This window comes from Pocillopora verrucosa, chromosome 8, assembly GCF_036669915.1.
Source record: "Pocillopora verrucosa isolate sample1 chromosome 8, ASM3666991v2, whole genome shotgun sequence".
Classification (NCBI taxonomy): Eukaryota; Metazoa; Cnidaria; class Anthozoa; order Scleractinia; family Pocilloporidae; genus Pocillopora; species Pocillopora verrucosa.
This window is the reverse complement of record NC_089319.1, coordinates 10,077,711-10,100,798: the sequence shown is the minus strand read 5'-3', so window position 1 is coordinate 10,100,798 and position 23,088 is coordinate 10,077,711. Positions and strand designations below refer to the sequence as shown.

The 23,088-nt window shown below is 37.9% G+C and overlaps 4 protein-coding genes across 4 annotated transcripts in view; all 4 read left to right on the top strand.

Moving 5' to 3' along the window:
* The first annotated feature begins 1,918 nt into the window (after nt 1-1,918).
* Nucleotides 1,919-6,460, top strand: LOC131778946 (solute carrier family 49 member 4 homolog). Its single transcript, XM_059095431.2, has 3 exons — nt 1,919-2,409; nt 3,771-4,479; nt 5,150-6,460. Exons 1-3 carry the CDS (start codon nt 2,109-2,111, stop codon nt 5,565-5,567), a joined length of 1,428 nt encoding a protein of 475 aa, XP_058951414.2. The 5' UTR covers nt 1,919-2,108; the 3' UTR covers nt 5,568-6,460.
* A 215-nt stretch (nt 6,461-6,675) lies between these two features.
* Nucleotides 6,676-10,035, top strand: LOC131779012 (uncharacterized). The gene is made up of 3 exons (XM_059095527.2): nt 6,676-6,802; nt 8,336-8,502; nt 9,228-10,035. The coding sequence occupies exons 2-3, from the start codon at nt 8,367-8,369 to the stop codon at nt 9,923-9,925; spliced, it is 834 nt and encodes a 277-aa protein (XP_058951510.2). The 5' UTR covers nt 6,676-6,802; nt 8,336-8,366; the 3' UTR covers nt 9,926-10,035.
* Nucleotides 10,036-11,286: 1,251 nt separating this feature from the next.
* On the top strand, nt 11,287-16,521 carry LOC131779023 (solute carrier family 49 member 4 homolog). Its single transcript, XM_059095541.2, has 3 exons — nt 11,287-11,915; nt 12,531-13,251; nt 14,552-16,521. The coding sequence occupies exons 1-3, from the start codon at nt 11,609-11,611 to the stop codon at nt 15,105-15,107; spliced, it is 1,584 nt and encodes a 527-aa protein (XP_058951524.2). The 5' UTR covers nt 11,287-11,608; the 3' UTR covers nt 15,108-16,521.
* Nucleotides 16,522-17,609: 1,088 nt separating this feature from the next.
* The window catches only part of LOC131778852 (cytoskeleton-associated protein 5), a 31,729-nt gene continuing 26,250 nt past the window's right edge, over nt 17,610-23,088 (top strand). The window contains exons 1-6 of the mRNA XM_059095321.2: nt 17,610-17,787; nt 17,880-18,079; nt 18,853-18,976; nt 19,709-19,788; nt 20,401-20,491; nt 21,075-21,155. Of these exons, the coding sequence (XP_058951304.2) occupies nt 17,731-17,787; nt 17,880-18,079; nt 18,853-18,976; nt 19,709-19,788; nt 20,401-20,491; nt 21,075-21,155 (633 nt within the window). The 5' untranslated portion in view covers nt 17,610-17,730. The remainder of the gene's footprint in view (nt 17,788-17,879; nt 18,080-18,852; nt 18,977-19,708; nt 19,789-20,400; nt 20,492-21,074; nt 21,156-23,088) is intronic.

Genomic DNA, 23,088 nt, shown 5'->3' with positions numbered 1-23,088 from the left:
AATGCAATGAGGATCATCGCAAAACAAGCCAGCCATTTATCTTCTAACAGAAGTGTGTGGTCGGAAATCCAAGCCAAAGACAAGTGACTGTTATTTCCTGATCATCCTATTATATGGATTGTTAGTACTAACTTAATTCCGCGGTTTTGTTCAGGATAAGAAAAATCACCAGCTTAATCTTAACAGTTTTACATAATTGCCCCATATCGTTCAAGCCAGGTGTTTCCCTCGAAGGGAATAAAGGATTTGACTGAAAGAAAAAGTGAAAAAACTCCCTTTCCCGCTCTGACGAAGAGGCACCGCTCGAAATGCCAGCTTTACGGTAGCCAGTTTAATAACATTATCAATTTAGTTGATAAAACGAGATTATCTTTCAATACCCCACACCCCTCCACCGACGCATCACCGCGGTTTCTTTAGAAACCAACCCCCTTCAAACCTCTCGGCTTGTCGACAAATTAGTAGACCCTAAATCAAGCTACTTTCCCAGTAACACTGCATTGCAGATCCCTATCGAAAAATGCCCCCACGATGCAGCCTGTAGATCCAAAATTGGCAAATGACTGCGGAACATGATATAAGTGTTAAAAACACGGGATACAAAAATAAAATTATTCACGGTGGGACGGTTGTCTGCAATAAACACTGACTTTCAGTGTGTAATTAATGATGCGATTAAGAATTCTGCTGCATCCTAATTTTCGGCTAGATCCATGTGTTTTAGGTATTACCTCCACTTAAACCGTAATAACAAAGTCATCCTCTATTTTTTGTGTTGAATTACAATAGAAGTCTCAAGTTAAAACAAAAAGGCGAACATATCTTAAACTTGAGGGTAATAAAACATCTAGGAACATTGACCTTTTTAATAAAATAGTTGGGTCTTTTGGAAAAGTCATATCCTTGGAAACCCAAGGGAGGCGCCATTCATTTGGTGTTGTGTTTTTGCAATTACTGCAGAACATGATCACTTTTTTAATGTCAAAATCCTTTTGTAAAGCGAAGGCTCCTTCGCCTCAATTTAGCTTGTAATATTTTTAGACCGTTATCGTCTTGAGTTAGCTCTATAGCTAAGTATCAAGGTTTTGTTTAGCCTAACTGGTATGCTCTCCCAATTCAAACTGAACAGATAAGCTAAGTATCAGTGAGCAACTAGTTGCAAAATTAAATCTTAGGGGGAAGAGAATCGTTGTACTCTGCATCTTGTTGACAAAGTTAGACGGAAAACTATGAGGATAGAGTGGGAAGAAAAAATGGGATTTCACAATATTATTGTAATTAAACCTTCATTTCTTGCAAGGCAAGTTTTACGACTACCGGGCTTGTAGAAGTAAGGTCTTCCTTCCGAGGGAATTAATTTATGATGTGTTCTTCAAGTATTCACATTGGATTGAGAAGTTTGATAATAGTTGTTTTGGAAAGAAGACCAAATGAATGAACAGATGAAATTTAAATTCATAACTTGAATTGGCTAATTTTATTTGAGATGACCTCAGAAGAAAGCACTCAATAAAAGGCACAATACGAGCACGTCATTTTAGAGAGGCAGATTTTGTAAGTTTCGGCCTTGAATTGGCTGTGTTGCTTTCCTTCAGCTAAGTTTCACAGGGGCCCATGTTGGTCCATATGTTGGCCCATATTGGTCCATGTACTTATCATATTTGAGTATTTAACTCATTAATTCGACAGACAAATTATAAACGCCACCTTCTGAGAATTTTGCAAAACAAGTGGTGAAATAAGTATGTTACACCATATATATACCTAGCGTTTATTTACACGCGTGAGGACACGCGTGGCAGTTTTGCTCCTCGTGCGTGGTATCGATAGAGTCCAGGGTCTCTCAGTCGGGCCTGAGGTGTAAAGAAAAGTTGCAAAAATGCTTTGCATAAATTTGCATAATTTTCTTTAAAATAAATAACAACCGGTATTTCACAACTACCAGCTGATAAGCTGAATGGACATGACATTGGAGAGAGAAAGTTGGAAAAAAAAAGGAGAAATATGTGTCTAGATAACGATGTACTCTTCAGACGATAGGAAAGCGAATAATCGCATTAATCGACATCATAATATTTTAAACAATATCGGGTTTCAGGGAAGAAAACATGTCATTACGTGAAGTCGACGAAACAGCGCATCTCGTGGTTAACTCTTCGCCCGATGATATCGAGCACAGAATGGCGGCTGGGAGCATCAAAGTTTACAAACGAAGATGGTACATTTTGATCATTTTTACCCTGCTAAACACGACAGGAAATATTCTGTGGAATACTTGGCCACCGATTCAAGAGACATGCCAACTTGTGCTCGGATGGAATAAAACAAACGTGTTGATAATCGGTGCTCTTCAAGCGCTAGGATCTATTATCAGCATTGTGCCGTCCGCATGGCTTTTAGACACGAAAGGTAAGTTTTGTGCTTTATTTTACTGCTCCTATTTGTACGCATTACGAGAATCGATCGCTTCGTATGCTTCAAAACGGTAATCGATCGAGATTGAGTTTCGCTTTAGGATAATGGTCACTAAATACCATAGTAAATGCTAATGAACCTTCGAACAGAAAGCCTTTTCCTTGTTGAAGACAAAACGTCAGAGTTTTCACTGTTGTTAGTATAGCTGGTATCATTTCAGAACATCAAATTTTAGAAGAAGTTGTGCCTAAGGTCACGAAATTCAAACTCTGGCGTTATAATTTTTTCATCCTTTGTCCCGACTCCCCTTGCGCGATGCGCCCGAAAACAGAAAAAACAAATCAAAACAAAACAGCGATTATGGCTGTTGGGCCGGCTTCAATTTCATTTTCTCGACATTTTTTATTATATGGTCACTAAATACTATTGCAAATGCTTATGAACCTTCGAACATGAAGCCTTTTCCTTGATGGAGACAAAATGTCAGAGTTTTCACTGTGGTTAATATAGCTAGTATCATTTCAGAACATCAAATTCTACAGAGAGGTTGTTAACAGGGTCACGAAATTCGAACACAGGCGTTGTAATTATATTTTTTTCGTATAACTCTTAGACTTGTTCCAACTTCACTGGCGCGATACGCCTGAAAACAGAAAAAGAAGTTAAAAAAAAACAGCGAATATGGCTGTTGTGCCGGCTTCAATTTAATTTTCTAGATATTTTTTTTTTATGAAAAAAAAAAAAATGGAAGGTCTCAAGTCTGCAAGGAATAGGAGCGCATCGTGCAACCGACATGTGGTCAGAGACACTTTGCCGGAGTAGTGGGTTATTGTTAAAAAACGTCGAACCATTTTTTCTATGAATTTTGGACTTTGCTCTCCTAGTCCCCTTCATAAAATCGGTTATGGATGGTCCATTAATGCGCATGGGTTTTTCACGATACTGCGGCCCTTTAATCTGCCATACTTCCGCTTCAAAAGGAAGAAAAGTTTTCAGGTTAGAGCTCTATCAGAGAGAAGGGATTCAATCAGCTGATGAAATGGGAAGGATACGAAAATTAGCCTTTAAACGTTCATTTCTTTGGTTACCCGACAAAAGGGTCATAAAAGTGACTTAATTATCACCCACACGTTTTATTTTTTCCATTATAATGACAAGGTGTAAGATTTCACTAAACGTAAATAAGATGGGTTCTATTTTGTGTGGATGGCCCGTCAAAGGGGGATCCACAAATTTTTGGTAATTGAAGTAGTAAATGAAAAGGTAAATGTTTAAGTTTTGCAAATATACCAACACAGGATCGCGAAATACACGATATGTCAACATTAATTATTTTTCTTCGTGTGATTGTTTAGGTCTAAGATTTGCAGTGCTATGTTCCATATCACTTCAGACCTTCGCTGTCATCTGCGAACTTATCCCGACCCACCCTGAATGGAGAACAGTATTTATAACGTTTGCAGAGTTCCTTATCTCGGTGGCCGTACCCGCGGTTCAGAACGCGGGAGTGCTTGTGCTGTCCGCGACATGGTTCCCGCCACACGAGCGCATGACCGCCACGGCTATCGCCACGCTGGCGTCGTATCTGGGCTCGGCTTTTAGCTACATCGTTGGGCCTCATCTCGTCCCAGACGTTGATTACGGCAACTTGACTAAATATGAAACGGGACAGAGCATCGACATCGATACATTGAGGAATCACACCACTCCAGAACAAATGAAATTTCTTTTGTCAAGAATAAATGATTACTTGTTCATCGAAGCTGTTTTGGTGGGAGTTTTACTCTTCACGGTGTTGATTTATTTTCCTGCCAAACCGCCCAGCCCTCCAAGCCTTTCCTCCGCGGCTGGACGATTGGATTTTTGTTCTGGCGCCAAAACGTTACTGAAAAACCGGTCATTCTGGTTATTGTTGCTCATATTTAGTGTCAGTAACGGAGTAAACTGGGGTTGGTCTAGTGTCCAGGACCTCATCTTTTCCGGAGTGGGAATTGATCAGAAGACTGCTGGCTGGTTAGGATTCTCAGCAAATGTCGCGTCTCTTCTTGGTATTTCGTTTTCATGGTAAGTAGAAAAAGAAGTCAGATTTCTATCTTTCGCTAACACTACGTTTTTCAAGCGTCATACTCCACTCTTCAATATTATCAGTGACAAATTTTGAGTATACTTAACGCCATAGGGTAAAAACTTATTTAAGGTCATTTCTTAGTTATTTGAGTTTCCATGCCAAATGCATATCACTTAGGGATGTTGGTATCTTTACTTTTACTTATAAAAATGAAAAAAAGGAGACAATTGTTTTTTCCAGAACGATAACAGCATAAGGACTTACGTTTCGGTTTCTACATAAGGCGCCTGAAGCATCGTTTGTGGGGGGAGGGGAAAGGTTGGGGGAAGAAGGTATGTGCGACCCGCGCGCGCTTTATGATTCCATCTGTGGCGCAAGCCCAAATTCGTTCTCAAGGTCCCTCTTCCAAAAGAGAGGAAGAAGAGCGAGCTTGGGAACGAACTTGCACCAATATTTTACAATTTTACATATACTATCCATAACTTATGTATATTATTTATATATTATTTATGTAATTATACATCTTGTTGCACGTTATTTATTTATCCATATATTTATTTCAACCATTATATTATTTTATTAAGGTGAATTAGTACAGAAGGGCCACCATGTGGATTACTTATAAACCATTATTATTATTATTATTATTTTATTTATTCTTTATAGGTATGCCGATCGCATTCAGAGTTTCACCAAGCCAATCTTAATATTCCTCTTTGTGGCTACGGCTGGAGCTCAAACAGTCCTATCGCTCGCATGTGAGGAGATTATTCCTCTCTCAAAACCAGTCTTCTTCGCCTCGGGTATCTCTCAGGTCGTTCTCTTTTGTGGAACTGTTCCTCTCATCATGGAACTCGCAGCAGAGTGCACATATCCGGTAGCTGAAGGTATCACTTCCGGTGTAATGGTCCTATCTGTATACGTCATCAATTTGATCTTCTTCATTGCTTTTATGTTCCCGCAAGCGAGCCCGCGATGGATGAACTGGTTACTAGTCTCCTCGACCGTGGTGTGTATTCCGCTTATTGCAGTCTACAAAGCGAAGTACAAGAGACTGGATGTAGACGAGTCAAAACAGAGTTAATAATGAATTCATTATTTACTTACTTTGCATATTGAAATAATTCGTAGTTGCAGGAGCCTGAGTAATGGGCCCCTGGTAGTTGTTAATAAAGGCGATGTCGCGCTTTAATTGCTGAGTGGTTCAGAGAAAAATGTTTAGGGACAATAGGAATGATAAAAATTTATTCCTTGTGGAAACGAAATCCTAACCTCCAAGTCAACGGACAGACCCTCTTACCAGCAACAACCGCCACTACCACCTCCATCATCAACAACAGCGACAGAAACTAAAGAAGGACAAGATCACCTCTTTTAATCTCTGAAAAAAAAAACGTTTTTGCTCTAATGTGTAAATTTAGTACTTTAATACGGGAAGCCTTATGGAGAATTAGGCCATACCAGATTATTCGCGATCTTTTCGTTTCGAGTTCTATTAGTTGCGAATGTAAAGGTGTATTTTCTCAACAAAATACGGCTTCAACAACACAGGTTTGCACCGCGGTATTCGATTATTCATTCATTCATATATTTAATTTTTTTTTTATTCAACCATTCAATTATTCTTTCATTTATTCTTTCATTATCTAAATCTATTTATCGTTTCTGTGTAGGATAACGGTAGTGACAAGCCGAATACTTTACACCTCTTCGATATGGTGGCATCGACGTCTCGCAGTAAAGGGGTTTCGCCTTAGTCTGACAATTGCGAAACATTTTCCATTCCTTATGTTTTCTGATGCAACCATTTTGTTTTGCGGCACAGCTAAAGACACTTATCTGTATAATGTTGTGATCGTAGTAGTACGTTATTGTGGCTCATTTGGGCGTTGGTAGGAAATCAAGTTACTCTAGATTTAACTCAACTAAATTTAACGCTACGTAACGTTTTAATTTCACATTTTACGTGACGAAACTCCGCTATCTTGAATAAAGCCCAGTGCTTTCATTACTGGCCGAAGTGTCCTGGGCACAACAGCAGATGTGTTTACAGTATACTCGACAGGTGCTAATTTGTCCATCCATTCAACACACAACACTGTTTCCCGGACGATCTTGGGACTCTTCAAATATCCAGCAATCTTGATATGCCCTCGGATATCAAAGAAATTAATCTTATTTGAAGCAACTCACTGCTTAATAACAACACCATACCGAATTTTTTTTATCGCGGAAGCTGATTCAAAATGTTGTTTTGGTTTCTAATGTACATTTAGCAGTAAAAAAGCGTTGCAAATTGTACTGAAGGAGAATCAAGCGGTGAGTAAACAATAAAGATGTTTAATTTTTTTTTCTTTTAAACCTAAATTAGCCGAGGGAAAAAGTAACAGGCTCTTACCGATATCGGGTAGAAAGCTGAGCGAAACACGTTTCTAAAAACAGGTCCAAAGAGTCGTTTTCCATCCAAAGCAGGGTAAATTAAACACAAAACCTTACATGTGTAAATTTTAAGATGATATCTTCCGCACTTACGTCGTCATCGCCATTGAATTATTAATGAATAAGTGCTAAAGCGCTTATTTCTGAATTTTAACGACTACAATTACTAAAGAAAGCTAACCGCATACCCTCTGTTCCCTTTACATTTACTTCAGAGGGAAATTTGTCATCGAAGAAAATACTTACTTTCTCCATCTTGTTAAGAATTTTCCGTTTTTGTAATCCTAAAATTTTAATGTAATTTTAAGATGAGGGTAGGAAAGGAACTTTATACCGGCAATGGGAAAACTTAGTAAGCCTTACCTCCTGTTTTTGCTTTTGCGCAATTTTAAGTAGAGAGAGAAGAGGAAGGAAGGCTTTCTTTGAATATGTATTTTGTCATCTGATGGTAGGTGGGAAGGAGTAACCTTAAAAAAAGTCGCGAAAATACTTATTTTCTGCATCTTGCAGAAAAAACTTTCTTATTTTTGATGCTTAAATTTGTATGGAATCTGAGATGACGACAATATAGAGATTTTATACAACCCAACAACTCAGCCTCACTTCCTGTTTTTTCTGTACGCAACTTTTGAGTATAGACAGGAGCCCGGGCTCCTGGTGTAGAGAAAGTACTTAGGAAGGCAGGCCTCTTTTGAGTAAACTCATGGTTGGGGCAAAGAAGCCTTTAAAAAAATTTCTGCAAGTCACGTCGAATACAACTCAAAATGATATCTTGATCACCAAATTATAATTATTGTAAATCCTTTGATCATTAGACGACATTTCCTTTGGAGAGAATTTTACCACAATTGTGTTTTGTTGTTTTTTTCAACCATTGTTAGATCTTAGAGGGAAAGGCCAAACCAATATTAAGAGCCGGTAAACACCTGAAGGTTTTTATCCGGTTGTTAATTGCAGGTTTGCACAGTTGTCTCCCTTCATTGTTTGCCCGCTCTTAGCAACCTTCCTTTATCAACACATAATCTTTTACTGCACCTGTGGTTCAATTTTTTCACCTTCCTTACAAAGGAACACTAACTGACTCGGAGTGTGCACAATATCTATATATACTGCGTTCACACTTAATACGCTTTAGAGAAATGAACTCCTAAAAGCGGAAAGAAACAGCAATTTAGTGTTAATGAGACTGCTCTGGAGTCGAAGAAATCTGAAGTTATGCTCTTTACTGAATAAATTGGGCTATGTAGTTCTGAAAGTTTTGGATGTGTCCAAACATGAAAAGAAAGTATGTTAAAATGGGAATACAAAAATATCTCAGAGAGATTTCTACACGGTATACTGCCAGCAGTATCATTGGGCTAGACATCAATAAGTGCTTGTCCCTTTTCATGCTTGTTATAATTTTATTCACAGGTTGCATTTTAGCTTTGAATGGATCAGCAAGATGTCTTTGAACGACTTCGCTAGCAGGGGAATTCAGTGCCACGGAATGGAATTTCGAATCCAGGGCCGCGCCCGGTCTACAATACCCCGGGTAAGGCGAGGAGCTTCTTCATCTCACGAGTGCAAAGACAACAAAGGTTTGGCTTTTAAAGTTTTCTGGTGCTTTGAGGTTCACGCTTTCGTGGCTTGTCCCGGTATGCTGGGTCCTAGTGGAGCAGGTATCACGCGAGGGCATGGGGTGGAAGTGAGCTTAAAAGCGACAAGCCCTACCTTTCCCTCCACTCATTATTTTGTCCGCCGGCTTTCGCCTCCTGTCCTCACTCGGCTCCCGCTCCGGTTTCGCTTCTTTCGCTTTGATAAAAGGAAAAATAAGGTTTGCTACAGCAGTTTATAAGTATGGTCACTCCTTCCGGATAGAATTCTGAATCATGCAGGTTGTCTTCTCCCCGTGCGTTTTTTATTGCTCCGTTTTCTGTATTAATTCTCCCAATTATGGGCATGCGTGGGGCGAAGTGAGCTAAAAAGCGACAAGCCCTACCCCTCCCTCCGCTCATCGCTTTTTTTCCGCTCTCGCCTCATGCCCTCACTCGGCTCCCGCACCGCTTTCGCATCATTCGCTTATTCATACACCGTGCGGTTTTGATTGCTCCGTTTTCTGTATTTATTCCCCCAATACCCCAATTATACTTTTAGAAGATGGCTGTGAGAGGTACTGAAATTTCTCGCTGGAGAGCAAAACGACACAGTGAATCCAACCAAGCTCTATCAAGGACTCAGGTTATGAACCGTTACACCACCGCCTCTGCCCCTTTTTGCGGAGCTTTTACTGTAACGCTTTATTATTTTTTGTTCAAATCGACAGCCACCCTTGGTGATAGAAATTTACCGCAACACGTCTCACCGAGATGTTTATGCAGGATCTCCGACAATGGATACGCATATAGCTGCCCTGATGTTATGTTTCCATCTGGGTTCACGACAAATGAGTGTAATATGTTGGCAACACGACAAAGAGCAACAAACTACCTTTTCCATACTTATAACGATAATGGACAGCCTGTAGAGTCGGCGCAAAGAACGAACAGTTTTCGCTCTTCGAGTCTGGGCTTTAAATCCGTCAGCGCACCAACTGTAAATAAAATGATGTCTCCTTTAGAGATAACAAATCGCTCTCTGTCTTCAAGCAAGCGTGTTAGGTCTTCTGTTTTGTCCAGGAGAAGTGAAAAGGACAAAAGAACAACAGCACCTCGCAGAGAAAGCCTTGTGCATGAAAAGGAAGCTACTATTGACGATTCCTCAACAGTGATAATCATTCGAAGCTTGAATTGTGATCTTTCTCCATCTGCGCGATTAGAGCGCTATTTAATAAGCTTGCAACGGGCAGGGTACCTAACAAGTGCCAAAAAAAATTGGAGGGAAAATGCTTCGGTCGAGTTAATTAGAGGAATCACAAAAAATGGGGAAATTACGTTAAAGTCGAAGTTTCCTCCCCATCCACCGGTGTATTTATTTGATAGAACGATAAAAGATTCCCCATTTGATAATAAAAACAGACGATAGATATCTACTTATACAAAAGAAGTTAAACAGGCACAAAAACGTAGCTTCTGTTTATTTATGAAAAAAATAAATGCAAACGTATGTTGATTACGCACTCATTTCACTCAAATCAGAACACATATCACTTACAAACTTTATGGGCGGCCGTCACCGCCAAAAATATAGGCATAATAAATGGTTTGTAATAAACGGAAATAGTCTAATTGTCTTTGGGAGAACGGTTTATCTTATCTCAAAAGACTTATCTAAAATACAAATGGACAAGTCGTCTTTGGTGAAATGAAATATTCAAACAAAAAATGGTTTATACAATTCAGAAACTGGGTGTTTTTGAATTGATTCAATAAAAACACGATTGGCCAAGTGTTGGTTCAGTGTCGAAATGACAAACAGTTGAGCTAACTGTACTTTGGCTCAGTGACTTGACACAAACGGTTCAGAGTAGTGTTAAGTTATCGGCAAATGGTTAATCGTAAGCCGCAATGGCTTAGTATAACACCAGTCTACTCACCGTAAAGTAAAATGGTTTAGCGTGACGCCATAACTGCTAAAAATAAAAAAAGTGAAATGGACAAGTCAAGCTTGAAATGAAATTGTCTATGTCGGGTCTTACGTCCCAACCCTTTGGTTTTTATAGTTTTTAGGCGCCCTTTAGTCGTAGTTTCGTCGCCTTAAAACAATGAATCGCTTTATCACGTTTCCTAGCTATGGTTCTGACTGCCTAGACTTTAAATGTGTTGTTGCGTAAAATGATGCATTTTACCACAATCACACGTAACAATATTTGTCCATTTGCATCTTAAATAAATCTCTTGAAATAGTATAAACCGTTCTCCAAAAGACAATTAGACCATTTCCGTTCATTACAAACCATATATTATGCCTGTATTTTTGGCGGTGACGGCCGCTCATATCACTTCAGTGTGTAAAAAGGAAAGAAAAGAAAAGAACCGAGAAACCCCTCAGTTTCCTAGTTAATTCTCTAAACTGTAAACGAAGAAAGAAAATGGAATTTATTAATTGAGGATGAAGCCAAGGAAGAAAGACTAAAACCCCAAAGGAAAATCTCAAACAGGTACTGATTCGCTGCCTTCCCGCATCAAGTGCGCTGTGTGCATTCGTGACCCAAGGCGAGCTAGCTACTTGCGGGAATAAACGCGAGAATAAAGCCAAGTTTTACTTTACTTTTCGATCACTTACATATTAAATAGCTCTCCTTGGCTTGTCGTCTTTGAAATAGACGAAAAGAAATGTTATCTCGCGTGACTTGGAGTTGACGCGCGCGAGTTGAAACGAAGTGTAGTCATATTATATTCTTACCCTGTCCTCCCCCGCAGAGTCTTTCCTGAACGGTGATCACATGACGATATAAATACTGTGAACTCACCGGCGGTAAAGTAAGAAGTTTCCTTCGCTACTGATTTTTTTCCTTGCCCTCAAGGTGTAATTCTGCACTAAGGTTATTACAGAGGGAGAGGAAAAAGGGCTTACGTTGTTCCAAGTAAAGTAGTGCATGCTTTCTCATTTGAAGCTATATTTGGGACGCCGGTCGGGTCCTAAAATTCTGTGCAAAAAACCGGAAACAGCGGAAGAGAAACCTTTCCAAAAAATCAAGAAGCCTGTTCAAACGCAAAGTGAAAGAGAAACTTTGTAATTTGCCTGTCTTTTGGCTTCGCAATCACAATGAACCAAGGGAAATCCTTCGAGGAGAGAGCAGCATTGCTTCGTTCTGATGATCGCCGATACAAATCCATGGGATCTGTTCACCAGAATAAATGCAAAATTTACAAGCGGCGATGGTACATTTTGGCAGTCTTCTCAGTCGTTGCTGCATTGAATAATTTGATCTGGAATACGTGGGGACCCATACAAGGCACTTCACAAGTGGTGTTTGGCTGGGATAGTACGACCATAACGTTGCTTGCAGATTGGGGTCCAATTTCGTTCGTGGTCACAGTAGTACCAATGTGCTGGCTTATGGATATGAAAGGTAATTGGAAGAAAGAGTTATAATGAAGTTAAAAGTTAGATTGTAAGATTCCAAGCGATAGCATGTGATTCTTTTACAGTTTGTTTGATTTTATTGAAGCACTGTATTGATCTGTTGTACGCTTCGTAGGTTTTTTTTATGTGGTAGAGATCTTTTCAACTGAGTGTTGAAAGCAAAGCCAAAGTGTTCGTAATAGTCGATCACAACGAAGGAAATATGTTACGAGGCCAGTGAGAATCTATAGGACTGACCTGAAGCTAAGAAAAATTTAAGTGACTTGATAATGCTCTGGTAATCAGCCAACATATGAACTGAGATTTCATCTGACCTCTGGTACCTGTTGTTCCAGAGGTGAATAATGCTACTCATTGGATCCATCTCTATCTGATGGCTATGGCAATATGTTTTGTTGACGCTTATCCCCTGGATGGCGATTTATCCATTGGATAGCATTACTGGCCCTTTGAACAACTGGATCCTGGTCAGTCCATAAAAGTTGACCATTGGGCAACTGGTAAACTTTGAACTGGTGGATTTGCCAGGAACACAAGATCTATTCATTGTGTAGTGGTTGTAACTGTACATCCTCCTCCTTTTTGCTTCTTTATTCTCTAGGTTTAAGAGTGGCTGTTCTGGCGGCTGTTTTCTGTGAATTCATTGGAGCAGGTCTGCGATGTATACCCCTTAATGATGAGCATGTTACCCTTCAAACTTGGCTCATCCACTGTGGACAATTCATAACTGGAATTGGAGGACCCATTGCCATGGCAGCAGCTCCAATGGTGTCTGCAGCATGGTTTCCTCCAGATCAGCGAACAACAGCTACAGCCATTTCCTCCCTTGCCTGCTATAGTGGAACTGCACTTTCTTTTATTCTTGGACCCCTTATGGTTCCAGATGTGGGGGATATGAAAGCTGCGCAAAATTTAACCACTAACTCAGGGATTGACTATTTGGCTTTAAGAAAGCTTTTCAACCAGAGTGAGATTGACCATTTGAGAGATAAAATCATGAATCTCATGTACACTGAGTTGGGGATCACTACTATAACGATGCTCTTTGTTATCATCCATTTTCCTGAGAAGCCAAAGCTACCACCAAGCGTTACTGCTGCTATGGGACGACTGGAATTTAAAATTGGTGCCAAGAACTTACTGAAGAATGGCCAGTTCTGGTTGTTGGTTTTTATTTATGGTATGGGAACAGGAGTCTATGGCGGTTGGTGCTCGATATTGGATCTTAATCTCTCACAGTTCCACATTGATCAGAAAACAGCTGGATGGTTGGGATTTGGGGCTGTTGTTGCTGGATCAGTCTCAGGAATTTCCCTCTCAATGTAAGTACTATATTGTTATGTGTAGAAGGTTTTACATGATGCAAGTTTAGCTGATGGCTTAGTCAATCTGCCTCTTGTATCTGGTTGCTTTCAGCCTTCCAGTCATTAACCCTGTACACCTTAAAATCAGTATGCATATTCTCCATACTGTTCTTTACACATTTTCTAAGATAATGAGATGGAGATTAAGTGTGGATGCCAACAATTACAAAACATTAAAGCCAGCAAAGCACGACTAATCAATGAATGCCTTAGGAAACCATGGTACACAGAAACAATAGCCAGATCAAAATGCACCAACCACAGCAGACCACCATTATACATAATGCTGTGCCGGAACCAGTTGACCCCATAGCCTGAAGTAGACTTGCAGTAAACAGTCAAAATGTCGTGATCAACATCTAGCAACTTTGTTATGAGACAACAGAACATATTATATCATCATCCAGCAACCATGATGAACAACAACCTATTTCATAAAGGGGATTATAATTATGCCAATCAGAGGCTTCTTAAGTTTCTTATTATTTCCCACATTCTCATGACCTTTACATTTGATTCAAGGGTGACACTGTAAGGAGAAATTAGATGTTAGTCACTCTTAGGAGTCAAAGAGTTAAGGCATACAGAAGACAGTACATCAGTGAAAAAGAGATAACATCTCATTTCACTTGTACATTTATTTCACCCTTTTACAACCAAGAGTGATCAAAAAGGAATTTATTTTTACATTGTTCTTACATTTTTATGCAAAGGGGTGACAAAAAGAAAGGAAAACAAACTTGATTATTACCAAATTCCCAGAGCTAAATCCCAACAAAATGTGTAGCAGACAGTAAAGGGAATTTTAATTGAGATCATGAAGGTAAAGTGGTTAAGAACTAAACAAAATGTAAGAAAAACCTAGATAAACTGTACCATTTTTGTTTGGAGAAAAATGGACTGGAATTAAAATGAGGCCCAGTCAGTGTGAATCTCTGATTGTTACACTTGTGAAGACACTTGTGGTTTAGGTTATGTAGGCCTTTTGACCCCCAAGAGTTACTAATGTCTAATTTCTCCTTAACTTATCAGCCTTGAATCAAACAGTAAGGTCACAAGAATATATGAAATGGTCACCAACTAAAGAGGCTTGTGATTTTTAAGGAAATTATCCTTTTCGACACCTCAGGAAATGTAATGAGAACAGTAGAGAGAATATGCATACTATGTTGGAGTGTAAAGGGTTAACAAAATACCAAAGCTATGTTGATTTGTGTTAGTATTCACTTACAATTTATTGGTAATATTGTTTCCTTAGATTTGCAGACCACTTCACTCGTTACATGAAGCTGATTGTTATAGCACTCTTGACTGGTGCCACAGTATCACTGATGATATTTACTCTGATTTGTGCTGGTGTTCTTCCATACTCAAAAGTGGTCCTGTTTGTAACCAGCATCCTGGGAGGACTGTTTGTAAATGGAACAATTCCTTTGTTCTTTGAATTAGCAGTGGAATCTACGTACCCAGTTGCAGAGGGAATCACTTCAGGTTTTCTTACATTCTCCAATAATTTCCTGCAAGTTGTTTTCTATATCTTCCCAATGCTGCCAAAGTTTGGGTTGAGATGGATTAACTGGTGCACATTTGTGACAACTGCCCTTTGTATTCCTCTACTGGCACTTTGGAGGCAAAAGCGTTACCGCTCTGATGTTGATGCTAAAGACTGCTACATTCCTGCCCCACATAACAGAGAATTGAATGCTGAGGTTAATTATGGTGGCGTGTCATCTACTGGTACAAATGGACATCCTTCATTTCCTTCAATAAAGGAAAACCCTTACAGCACTGATGGTTTGGCTCCCAATGCATGAAATTGATACTTCCAATTTTTGGGATAATTTGGATAACTTAACCTCCCCAAATGTATTTAGTATACACAACCCTCATGTTGATAGCAATTTAAAGGGGATATTTGCAGGGTTGAATGTTTCCTAAGTTTTACTCCTTGAGCCATTATCTTTCTCTGACACCTTCTTTGCCTTGGTTCATACAGAGGAGCTGCTTTCTACTCCTACTGAAAAGATATATAACTAAGAATTCATCCTTCTGTTTTAGAAGTTGTAGGGAGATAGGGAGAAGTCATTTCTGAAAATAAAAAAGGATGTTGAAATTTCATCCTGGTCACCATGTATGCTTAATACTTGTAACTATCTTGATTGATAAACCTTTAACCCCTTAGAGTGTCTGCCTTCTAGTTTCTCCTTACAGTATCACCAATAAATCAAATGTAAAGGTCACAAGTATAAAAGAAAGGGTCACCAATTTAAGAAGTTCTTGATTGTCAAAACAAATTCTCCTTGTCAGTACCATAGGAAGTGTAAAGAGAATACTTTGGAGAATACCAATACCAATATTAGGGTATAAGGGGTTAATTTGATTTAATTTTATTGCAAATTGAACTTTGTTTTGTGTCACTTATGGGCTTATAGGCCTTGTTAAATATTTGACACTCGGGCATATACCCCAGCTATAAAAATTTTCAAAGTATTTATTTGATAATGTCAATGTGTTTGTTCTCCTCACTTAAACCTTCTCCTTATTTATTTTGTTGTACAAAATAATTGGGATGATCCATTTACCAATGTGAGGGTAATTCTCAATTAATTATTGAAAGTCATCTGGAATCACCCACATTGATTTTGGTTGCTTTGCCCAGTGAATGTACCTTGTGTTATTTTTTTTTAAGGCTGTTATTGGCTGTTGTGACACCTTTGAATTTAGTTGTAATGGTACTCAAATTAACTGCCCATTGCATGCTCAGATGATGATAGCAATGAAACAAGTGTACCACTGATTTGATTTAGCATTGAACTTCCTGGGTGACTATGTACTGTGTTGCATTTGTAAAGCAAATCAACGTAAAAGCAATTAGAGCATTTTTCATTAAGTATGCAAGGTAACACTGAATTGCCTTGGTCATAATATATTACACCCTGTGATCTGTTCACAAAACTTTTGCTACTGATTATGCAATATCCTTTTTTGCATGAAATAATTACATTCACTTTTTGGTGAGCTTCTATTAAAAAGTGCTCCTGTGGTAATTTATTACAGTTAACCTTACTCAGAATAGAATTATAGTCTCAAAGTTGACTCTTTTCCTCCAAATTAATAGTTATCACGTATGGTGCACTTTAAGATATATTTTTAAAAGCATTATCAAAAAATTACTGTACAATTATTTTATTATGAGATTACTTCTTTGACAGATTATTGACAACACAAATAAATGTTATTGACACATCCAGTTTTTTTGCTGTGAATTGTTTAGTATGGGTTTACAATAATGCTCTGACAAATTCGTAGCTTCAACAACCCCCCCACCTTCCCTTCCCCCCAGGAGCAACCCACAGGCATTTGACTATATTCCATAATCAGTTTGTTCCCAAAAGGAACCAGGTTGTTTCTTAAAACTGAATAGGCAGATGGTCCCTCTGTCAGAAAAAGAAAAAATTAAGTTTATATGTAAAGGATATTTAGTCTTTTAAACAAATAGATTCCAAGTTGTTCAGTGATAGATCACAGATGACATCAAAATGTGGTAAGAACAAAAAAGTGGCACATGAGGCACAGCCGAGTATGTCACTGATGTTCTTACCACATTTTGATCTATTACTGAACAGATGCATGGCAACTTGGAATCTATCTGTTTTGTATAATAAAGAATTAACAAAAGTTTTAATGATGATGTCATCTATATGTCTGTCCTCCGATAGATTATAAGTGAAAACCAATCAGAATGCGTGCACAACTGACCTTATTATATAATTTGTGATAGATAACGGAAATGTAAGTACAGAACTACTGTACTTACCAGACCTAACTTTGTGACACACGCTTCCAATCTCTTTGATTTTGAGGTGATTGAGTGCCTAGGCATTCATTTTCTATTTATTTTTTTGAAATCCAGTCGTTCATAGAATCCTTCCGTTCATAGAGTCCTTCCGGCCCCCATCCCCTCGGTGAGAAGAGACCCCTAGTTCTCGCATCTCCACTTACCCTTGTCTCGCGCGTTTTCTCGCGTGGACCCTTATTTAAAATTTTTCTCGCTTAGAGAAAATATCGCCCAAATAAAGTTATAAAGAAGCACGGATATGATTTTCCTAGCCAGAAAAAAGAGATAAGAAAACTTGACGCTTAAATTGAAAGACCCAGCTAGTCATTCTTTATGTCCTTCATCGAATCTCTTAAACTTACTTTGTTATGTGACATTTCATGAGTCTTACACTTCCATACATGATATCATTGCTTTGGTAGCATGTTAGTGATTGGTTCTTATTGATCACGTGCTCTATCGGAGTCGGCCATTTCAAATGTTCGTTGCAAAGTGCAGCGGAGTTATCGTTACAAAATTTTATTTTGCCACGCTCTTGGAAAGGATTACGAGCTGTACTTGTGCATACATTTGTTCGTTTGAAAAATATACGATACACCATGGCAGATGATGCCGATATTACAAAGCTCCCGCTCGAAGATCGTTTAGGTCACAAGGTGGATGAATTTCGCGCCTTGCTCAAATCCAATATTTTGGAAATGATAGGGAAGTTTAGAGCTTATGTGAAAATGGTATTTTCATCTTCTAGGTGTGGAAAGCGAGGTTGAGCGGCTACGAAGAGCTTGTGAAAATTTATCGAAAGATTGACGATGAAAGTAGCAATGAATTCAACAAGTATCTCGGAATGCTGAAGAAATTTGTCATCGATAATAATGCTGTTGCCCAAGAGAAGGGTCTTGAAGCAGTATTAGCTTTTTTAGAAGCTGCTTCTCCTTCGATTTCTGGAAGGTAAGTCCCTCCTGATTTTTTCTTTCTCTACGTTAAATCATTGTAATCAGGTATTTTAATCGAACGCGATAAAACTTTAATTTGAATAGGTGTTCAAGTGGTAAACAAATCTGCCATCGATTAGACAGCATGATATGGGTTATTTTGGCGAAAGTACAATATAAAACAACCTAATTTCAGTCTCTTTCCAAGACAAGAGAGCTTCTTATTAATGCCTATTATACTGGTTGAATATGATAAATTCGGCATAATTACAACTTTGATAATATAATTCAGGGTGTATGGATCAATGTTTTTAAAATTTCTCATGGGAACTCAATCTCCTGGTAATCAAAGCCTCACTGCTATTAACTATAATGTTTTTTAGATAATAAAATATTGCCAATGATAGTGTCAAACCTCAAAGTTTGATTTCTATTGTAGAAGAACCAGAAATCAAGGACCTGATGCAATTGGTGTACAGGGTTTGAATTATTGACAAAAGATTAAAGTTGTGCTGGATGACTTATTTCTGAGATTTGGTGATTTTTAGAAGTCTGTTAGTAACAACACGAGGCCTCTTCAGTAGTGTGGGCACCAGGTTGAGAATGTCATTACAAAGATGAATTAAGGCAGAAACAAAGAAAGTGTTGCCCAGAGCCCTGAGCCCAGAAGTATGACAATTGGACAAATTTAAGGACCTCATGTTCTTTAGAGTAGGAAGTACATAGTGTTCACCCTGACAAGAGACAATGACAGCATTTAACATTTCTTGATGTGGACTTTCATTCAAGGGTTGCTGGTGATTTGATAGCAGGAGTGGTCACTAAGTGTCTGAATGCAAGACCAAAAACCAAAGAAAAAGGGATTAACATAATTTTGATGTACATAGAAGTTGAGAAGCAAGATGTTGTTCAAGTAAGTGAAATGGATGGTGTCTCTCCTTACTTTTGAAATGATTTTGCATGATTTTATTGTTGGTATTCTAATACAATTTGTAAAATCTGTAAAATTTGCTGGCACATGCAATATACAGAATATTTAGTACTCAGATTCTCTGCTGTTTATGCATTTGGGGTGGGAGGAGGAGGGGGGTTGGTCCTAGCCAAGTAACCTCTAACTCCTGGTTAACCTTCAATTTTGTTACATGTAATGACTTGGAGTATGTACACATTTCCTTAGTGAAGAGGTGGTTGATCAAAGGTAACCACCTACCCCTTCCCCAGGATTTTCTGAGGCTTCCTTGACCATTAACAGTTATCTATTTATACTCCTGAGTAGAGAAAGGGGGTGTAAGAGTAAAGTGTCTTGCCTAAGAAGACAATACAGTGACCTAGTCAGGCCTTAAACTTGGACTTGTTGACTCAGAGTATTTGGAGTGCCAAGGGTCAGGTCACCACATCTCCTACTCCTTGACAGTTTGCTAGTATCCTCCACTCATGGGTGGAGAGAGATGCAATGTGAGGGTAAAATTTCTTGTTTACAAACACAACACAATCACCCAGTCAGGGCTCAGATGCAGAGCTTGCAAAATTTTTGTCCAAAATTCCTAATTCTCAGCAGTAATGTTACTGATAAGGGTAATATGCAGTAAATTGATTGGCAGGATTTAGAGGGTATCATCTTCTCTTCATACCTATTCTATTTTAGGAGGAAGTTTTAAAGGGACTAGAAAACAAACAGCCAAAAATTGTTGCAGCTTGTACCGGTGTGTTACGTCAAGCAATAAGGTAAATAAGATAAAAGTCCTGATGGAATGATATCTATCAGTACTTTTAACCCTTCAACTCCCATGACTGACCAAGACAGAATTTCCTCTTTTACAATATCAATACATCATCAAGCAGACAAGTGATGAAAATAATGAAAAACATCAATTTTGGGATTATTAATTAATTTAAAACCAAATTCTCCAAACTAACATCATAAAACAAATGAATAAAGGGGATAAGTTTCTTAGGAAACTGTGGTGCTGCATTGGTGGGAGGGTATAACAGGGTAATTTATCAACTGAACTTATAACATAATGGTGGCCAATTACGTTATCAACTCAGTTGATAATACTAAATTACCCTATTAACATCATAAGAATTGTATATCAGACAGTAAGGAAAATTACTAATAATGAGGGCTATTAAGGAACAGGCCTTAGGTTTTACCAAATTGTTAGCTGCCAAACTGAATATTGATAGGCTGTGATGCTACAAACTTCTGTTAGACCACTGATATGGTGGTTACCAAGGATTCAGGCTCAAAAGATATTTGGATGATCTTTTCTCTGTATTAGAACATATTTGACAAAATTTGGAGCAGGCAATGATCATATTTTTCTCTCTCAATAGTGAGTTTGGTGGTAAAGTCTTTAGTCTGAAACCTATTGTCAAAGTTTTGCCCAAACTGTTTGATCACAATGATAAAATGGTCAGAGAAGAGGTGAGTCAACTGTCTTTAGTCTCTTTCTGTCAGGATACAGTATACTTCACTGATTACACTTCAACAGGGTTTAAAGTTCATTTTTACTTGTTTAGGGTTAAATCAGGTCCATAAAACAAACCCTTTCCCTGCAGATCAGTAAGCTTAACAGGAATGAACTCTCTGAAAAGCTGCTCTCAAAGTTTGATTTCTCAGAAAAACTTGTGGATCATTTTACATGTTGGTTTGTTTGTGCCCAAATATGAATAAATTTGTTCTTTTATTTGATTAGATGGCTGCATTGAGAATAGTTGTTTAAAAAGAGTACCAAATTACAAACGGGAAATGATCAATGAATTTCAATATCTGCCATTTCATCTGCACTATATTCCAAAAACTACACATATGGCCTGCCATGACATCTAAGATTGTCACCATACAAAGGAAGCACTAGGGACAGGATATTAGTTTTCAGAATTGTTGCAGGTATTTCTGTGCATTTTTCTGCCAACCATCCTTGAAAAGAACTGTAGGTACTGATTAAAGTGACTTCCATGTATCATAGTGTGACTATAATTGTGCTTGCTATGGTTCATTTTTATAGGCTAAAACCCTCGCAATAGAAATATACAAGTGGATCAGAGACATACTTAAGCAGCAGTTACAGAATATCAAGCCTGTACAGGTTTGTAATATCTCTGATATTTACAGGTCATTTAAATTTTTTTTTGTCCAGAAAAAAAATGTATTTTGTCATTTTCTGTTAATGTTAACTATGTAAAGTTGTATTTAGTTGGCTTTGGTGGGGTCCCTGCTTTCTTTTTATCAAGCACAGGAACTTTTGTCTGTTCTAGAAAAATTTCCAATCATGTTTAGCCTAGTAATTATTTAAGGGAATTTGTATGCATATTCAATGGTTTCAAGAGAATTTGATAGGTAATTTTGAATAGCAGGCAGGTTTTGAAGTTCTAGAAGATCTTCTCCTCACAGTGAAGAGTGGGCTACCTTTAGAAAGTTTCAAAGGTCTAAATTCTTGCAGTTGCATTTTCAAAGATACATTTTTTCCATTTGACTGTAGCTTAGGACAGCACCAAGTGGTATAAATGAGAACAGGATGACATTCATGTTTGACAGACTTGCGGCATATTCTCACCCAAACAACAAAATAAATTGGCAATTCAAAGATAGCTATTAAAGTCAGTGTCATTATGATTTTGAAGATACATTTTTTTAATAATAATTTTGTGTGCCTGAAGTGGATGATTTCTATGTTCATGTTGAGATATTTTTCAGTCATCAGTTGTCAAAGTGACAATATTTTGTGACTGTTACAGTTAAACGTTTTCATGGCAAATTTAATGATAAACCATTTTACTTTGAACTGTGAACTTTGATTTTCTTAAAATGAAGAAGTAATGAAAAACTATTTACTGCAGGAACAAATGAAATAAAATGTTCTGTGTTCAAACCGCAAAATTGGAATTAAGAGTTTTTTTCCCACTGTAGTCTTATATTTTACTAAAGATGGCTATTATGGTGTTTAAAACAATTAGGACCAGAATATTTTTTTTATCTTTTAACACCATATTTTCATGTTAAAATATGAATTTTTTGCTGACTAAACATAAGGCTTTTATTAATAATTTAGTGACTAAGGAAAAATTGATATCTTGTGTAAACCAACCACAGATTTCACATCCAGCTGTTAATTATTAATTAATGCTTATTTCCAATTTTTATGGAATGGAATTATTCCTTCTTTCAGGGAGTAGTATTATAATGTTATTACAGTTTTTTACTTCATTTGGATCTAGAACAGATCAGTGGATCTTAGAGTTAGAAGCACTCCACGAATGCAATTTGCTCAAGGCCAAAACATCTACTAAGGGGCTTTCTGGGATTTGAAATTCTTTCGTGAATGAATTTTACTTAATCAGGTGTTCAAGGCATAATAGATGGAGGTCATCATTGCCAATGTGCTTTTTAAGGCCTTTGTAAAAGGAAAACAAAACAAATGTTGTAACACTAAGAAAAAGAAGACTGGTATTTCAGTTACAGCCAGTTTCTTGTGCCTTGAAAATCGCCATAATGACCCAGGTACTCCTGTGGAAAGGCTTTCACTACACACAACGGTAATATTTGATGATTAAGACTCAGCATTTGAACTCAATTGTTCTAAAAAGATGAGTCTTGATGTCTTCATTTGGAATTTAAAGAACAGTGTTGAATTATACTTTTTTGACCACTGTGTAAGGCGTGAGCTCATATATTGCTGCTTATAGTTCCAGTCTGTTTAGCTTGTGGTGTAAAATGAAATAGAAGTCAAAAAGTTTAAAATTTTTTTCTAGTAATTTTTGTTTTAATTAGTTAAAGATTGTTTTACTGTATGACATACATATGTGTAAGATATTTGATGGAACATAGTGTTGTTTTAGTTAGCATGGTGGTTTTAGATTGTTAAGTGTGGTTTTGAGGCCTTGAGGGAGTGATTGTGTTGTGTTCTTGTGTTAGACACTGTGCTCTTGCGGCACTTCACTCTGAGTAAGAGTGTGACATGTACATGTAATCAGTATGGGTGGATTGGAAATCTGAAAAATGCGGCAAGGTTATCTTTTGCA

What these genes read in the sequence shown, in the direction of transcription:
- LOC131778946 (XM_059095431.2), top strand. Translation starts at nt 2,109, where the DNA reads ATGTCATTACGTGAAGTCGACGAAACAGCGCATCTCGTGGTTAACTCT. An exon ending in ATGGCTTTTAGACACGAAAG is followed by an intron (nt 2,410 to 3,770) that starts GTAAGTTTTGTG and finishes GTGATTGTTTAG; the next exon opens with GTCTAAGATTTGCAGTGCTA. An exon ending in CTTGGTATTTCGTTTTCATG is followed by an intron (nt 4,480 to 5,149) that starts GTAAGTAGAAAA and finishes TATTCTTTATAG; the next exon opens with GTATGCCGATCGCATTCAGA.
- LOC131779012 (XM_059095527.2), top strand. Translation starts at nt 8,367, where the DNA reads ATGTCTTTGAACGACTTCGCTAGCAGGGGAATTCAGTGCCACGGAATG. An exon ending in CGAGTGCAAAGACAACAAAG is followed by an intron (nt 8,503 to 9,227) that starts GTTTGGCTTTTA and finishes TCAAATCGACAG; the next exon opens with CCACCCTTGGTGATAGAAAT.
- LOC131779023 (XM_059095541.2), top strand. Translation starts at nt 11,609, where the DNA reads ATGAACCAAGGGAAATCCTTCGAGGAGAGAGCAGCATTGCTTCGTTCT. An exon ending in CTGGCTTATGGATATGAAAG is followed by an intron (nt 11,916 to 12,530) that starts GTAATTGGAAGA and finishes TTTATTCTCTAG; the next exon opens with GTTTAAGAGTGGCTGTTCTG. An exon ending in TCAGGAATTTCCCTCTCAAT is followed by an intron (nt 13,252 to 14,551) that starts GTAAGTACTATA and finishes TTGTTTCCTTAG; the next exon opens with ATTTGCAGACCACTTCACTC.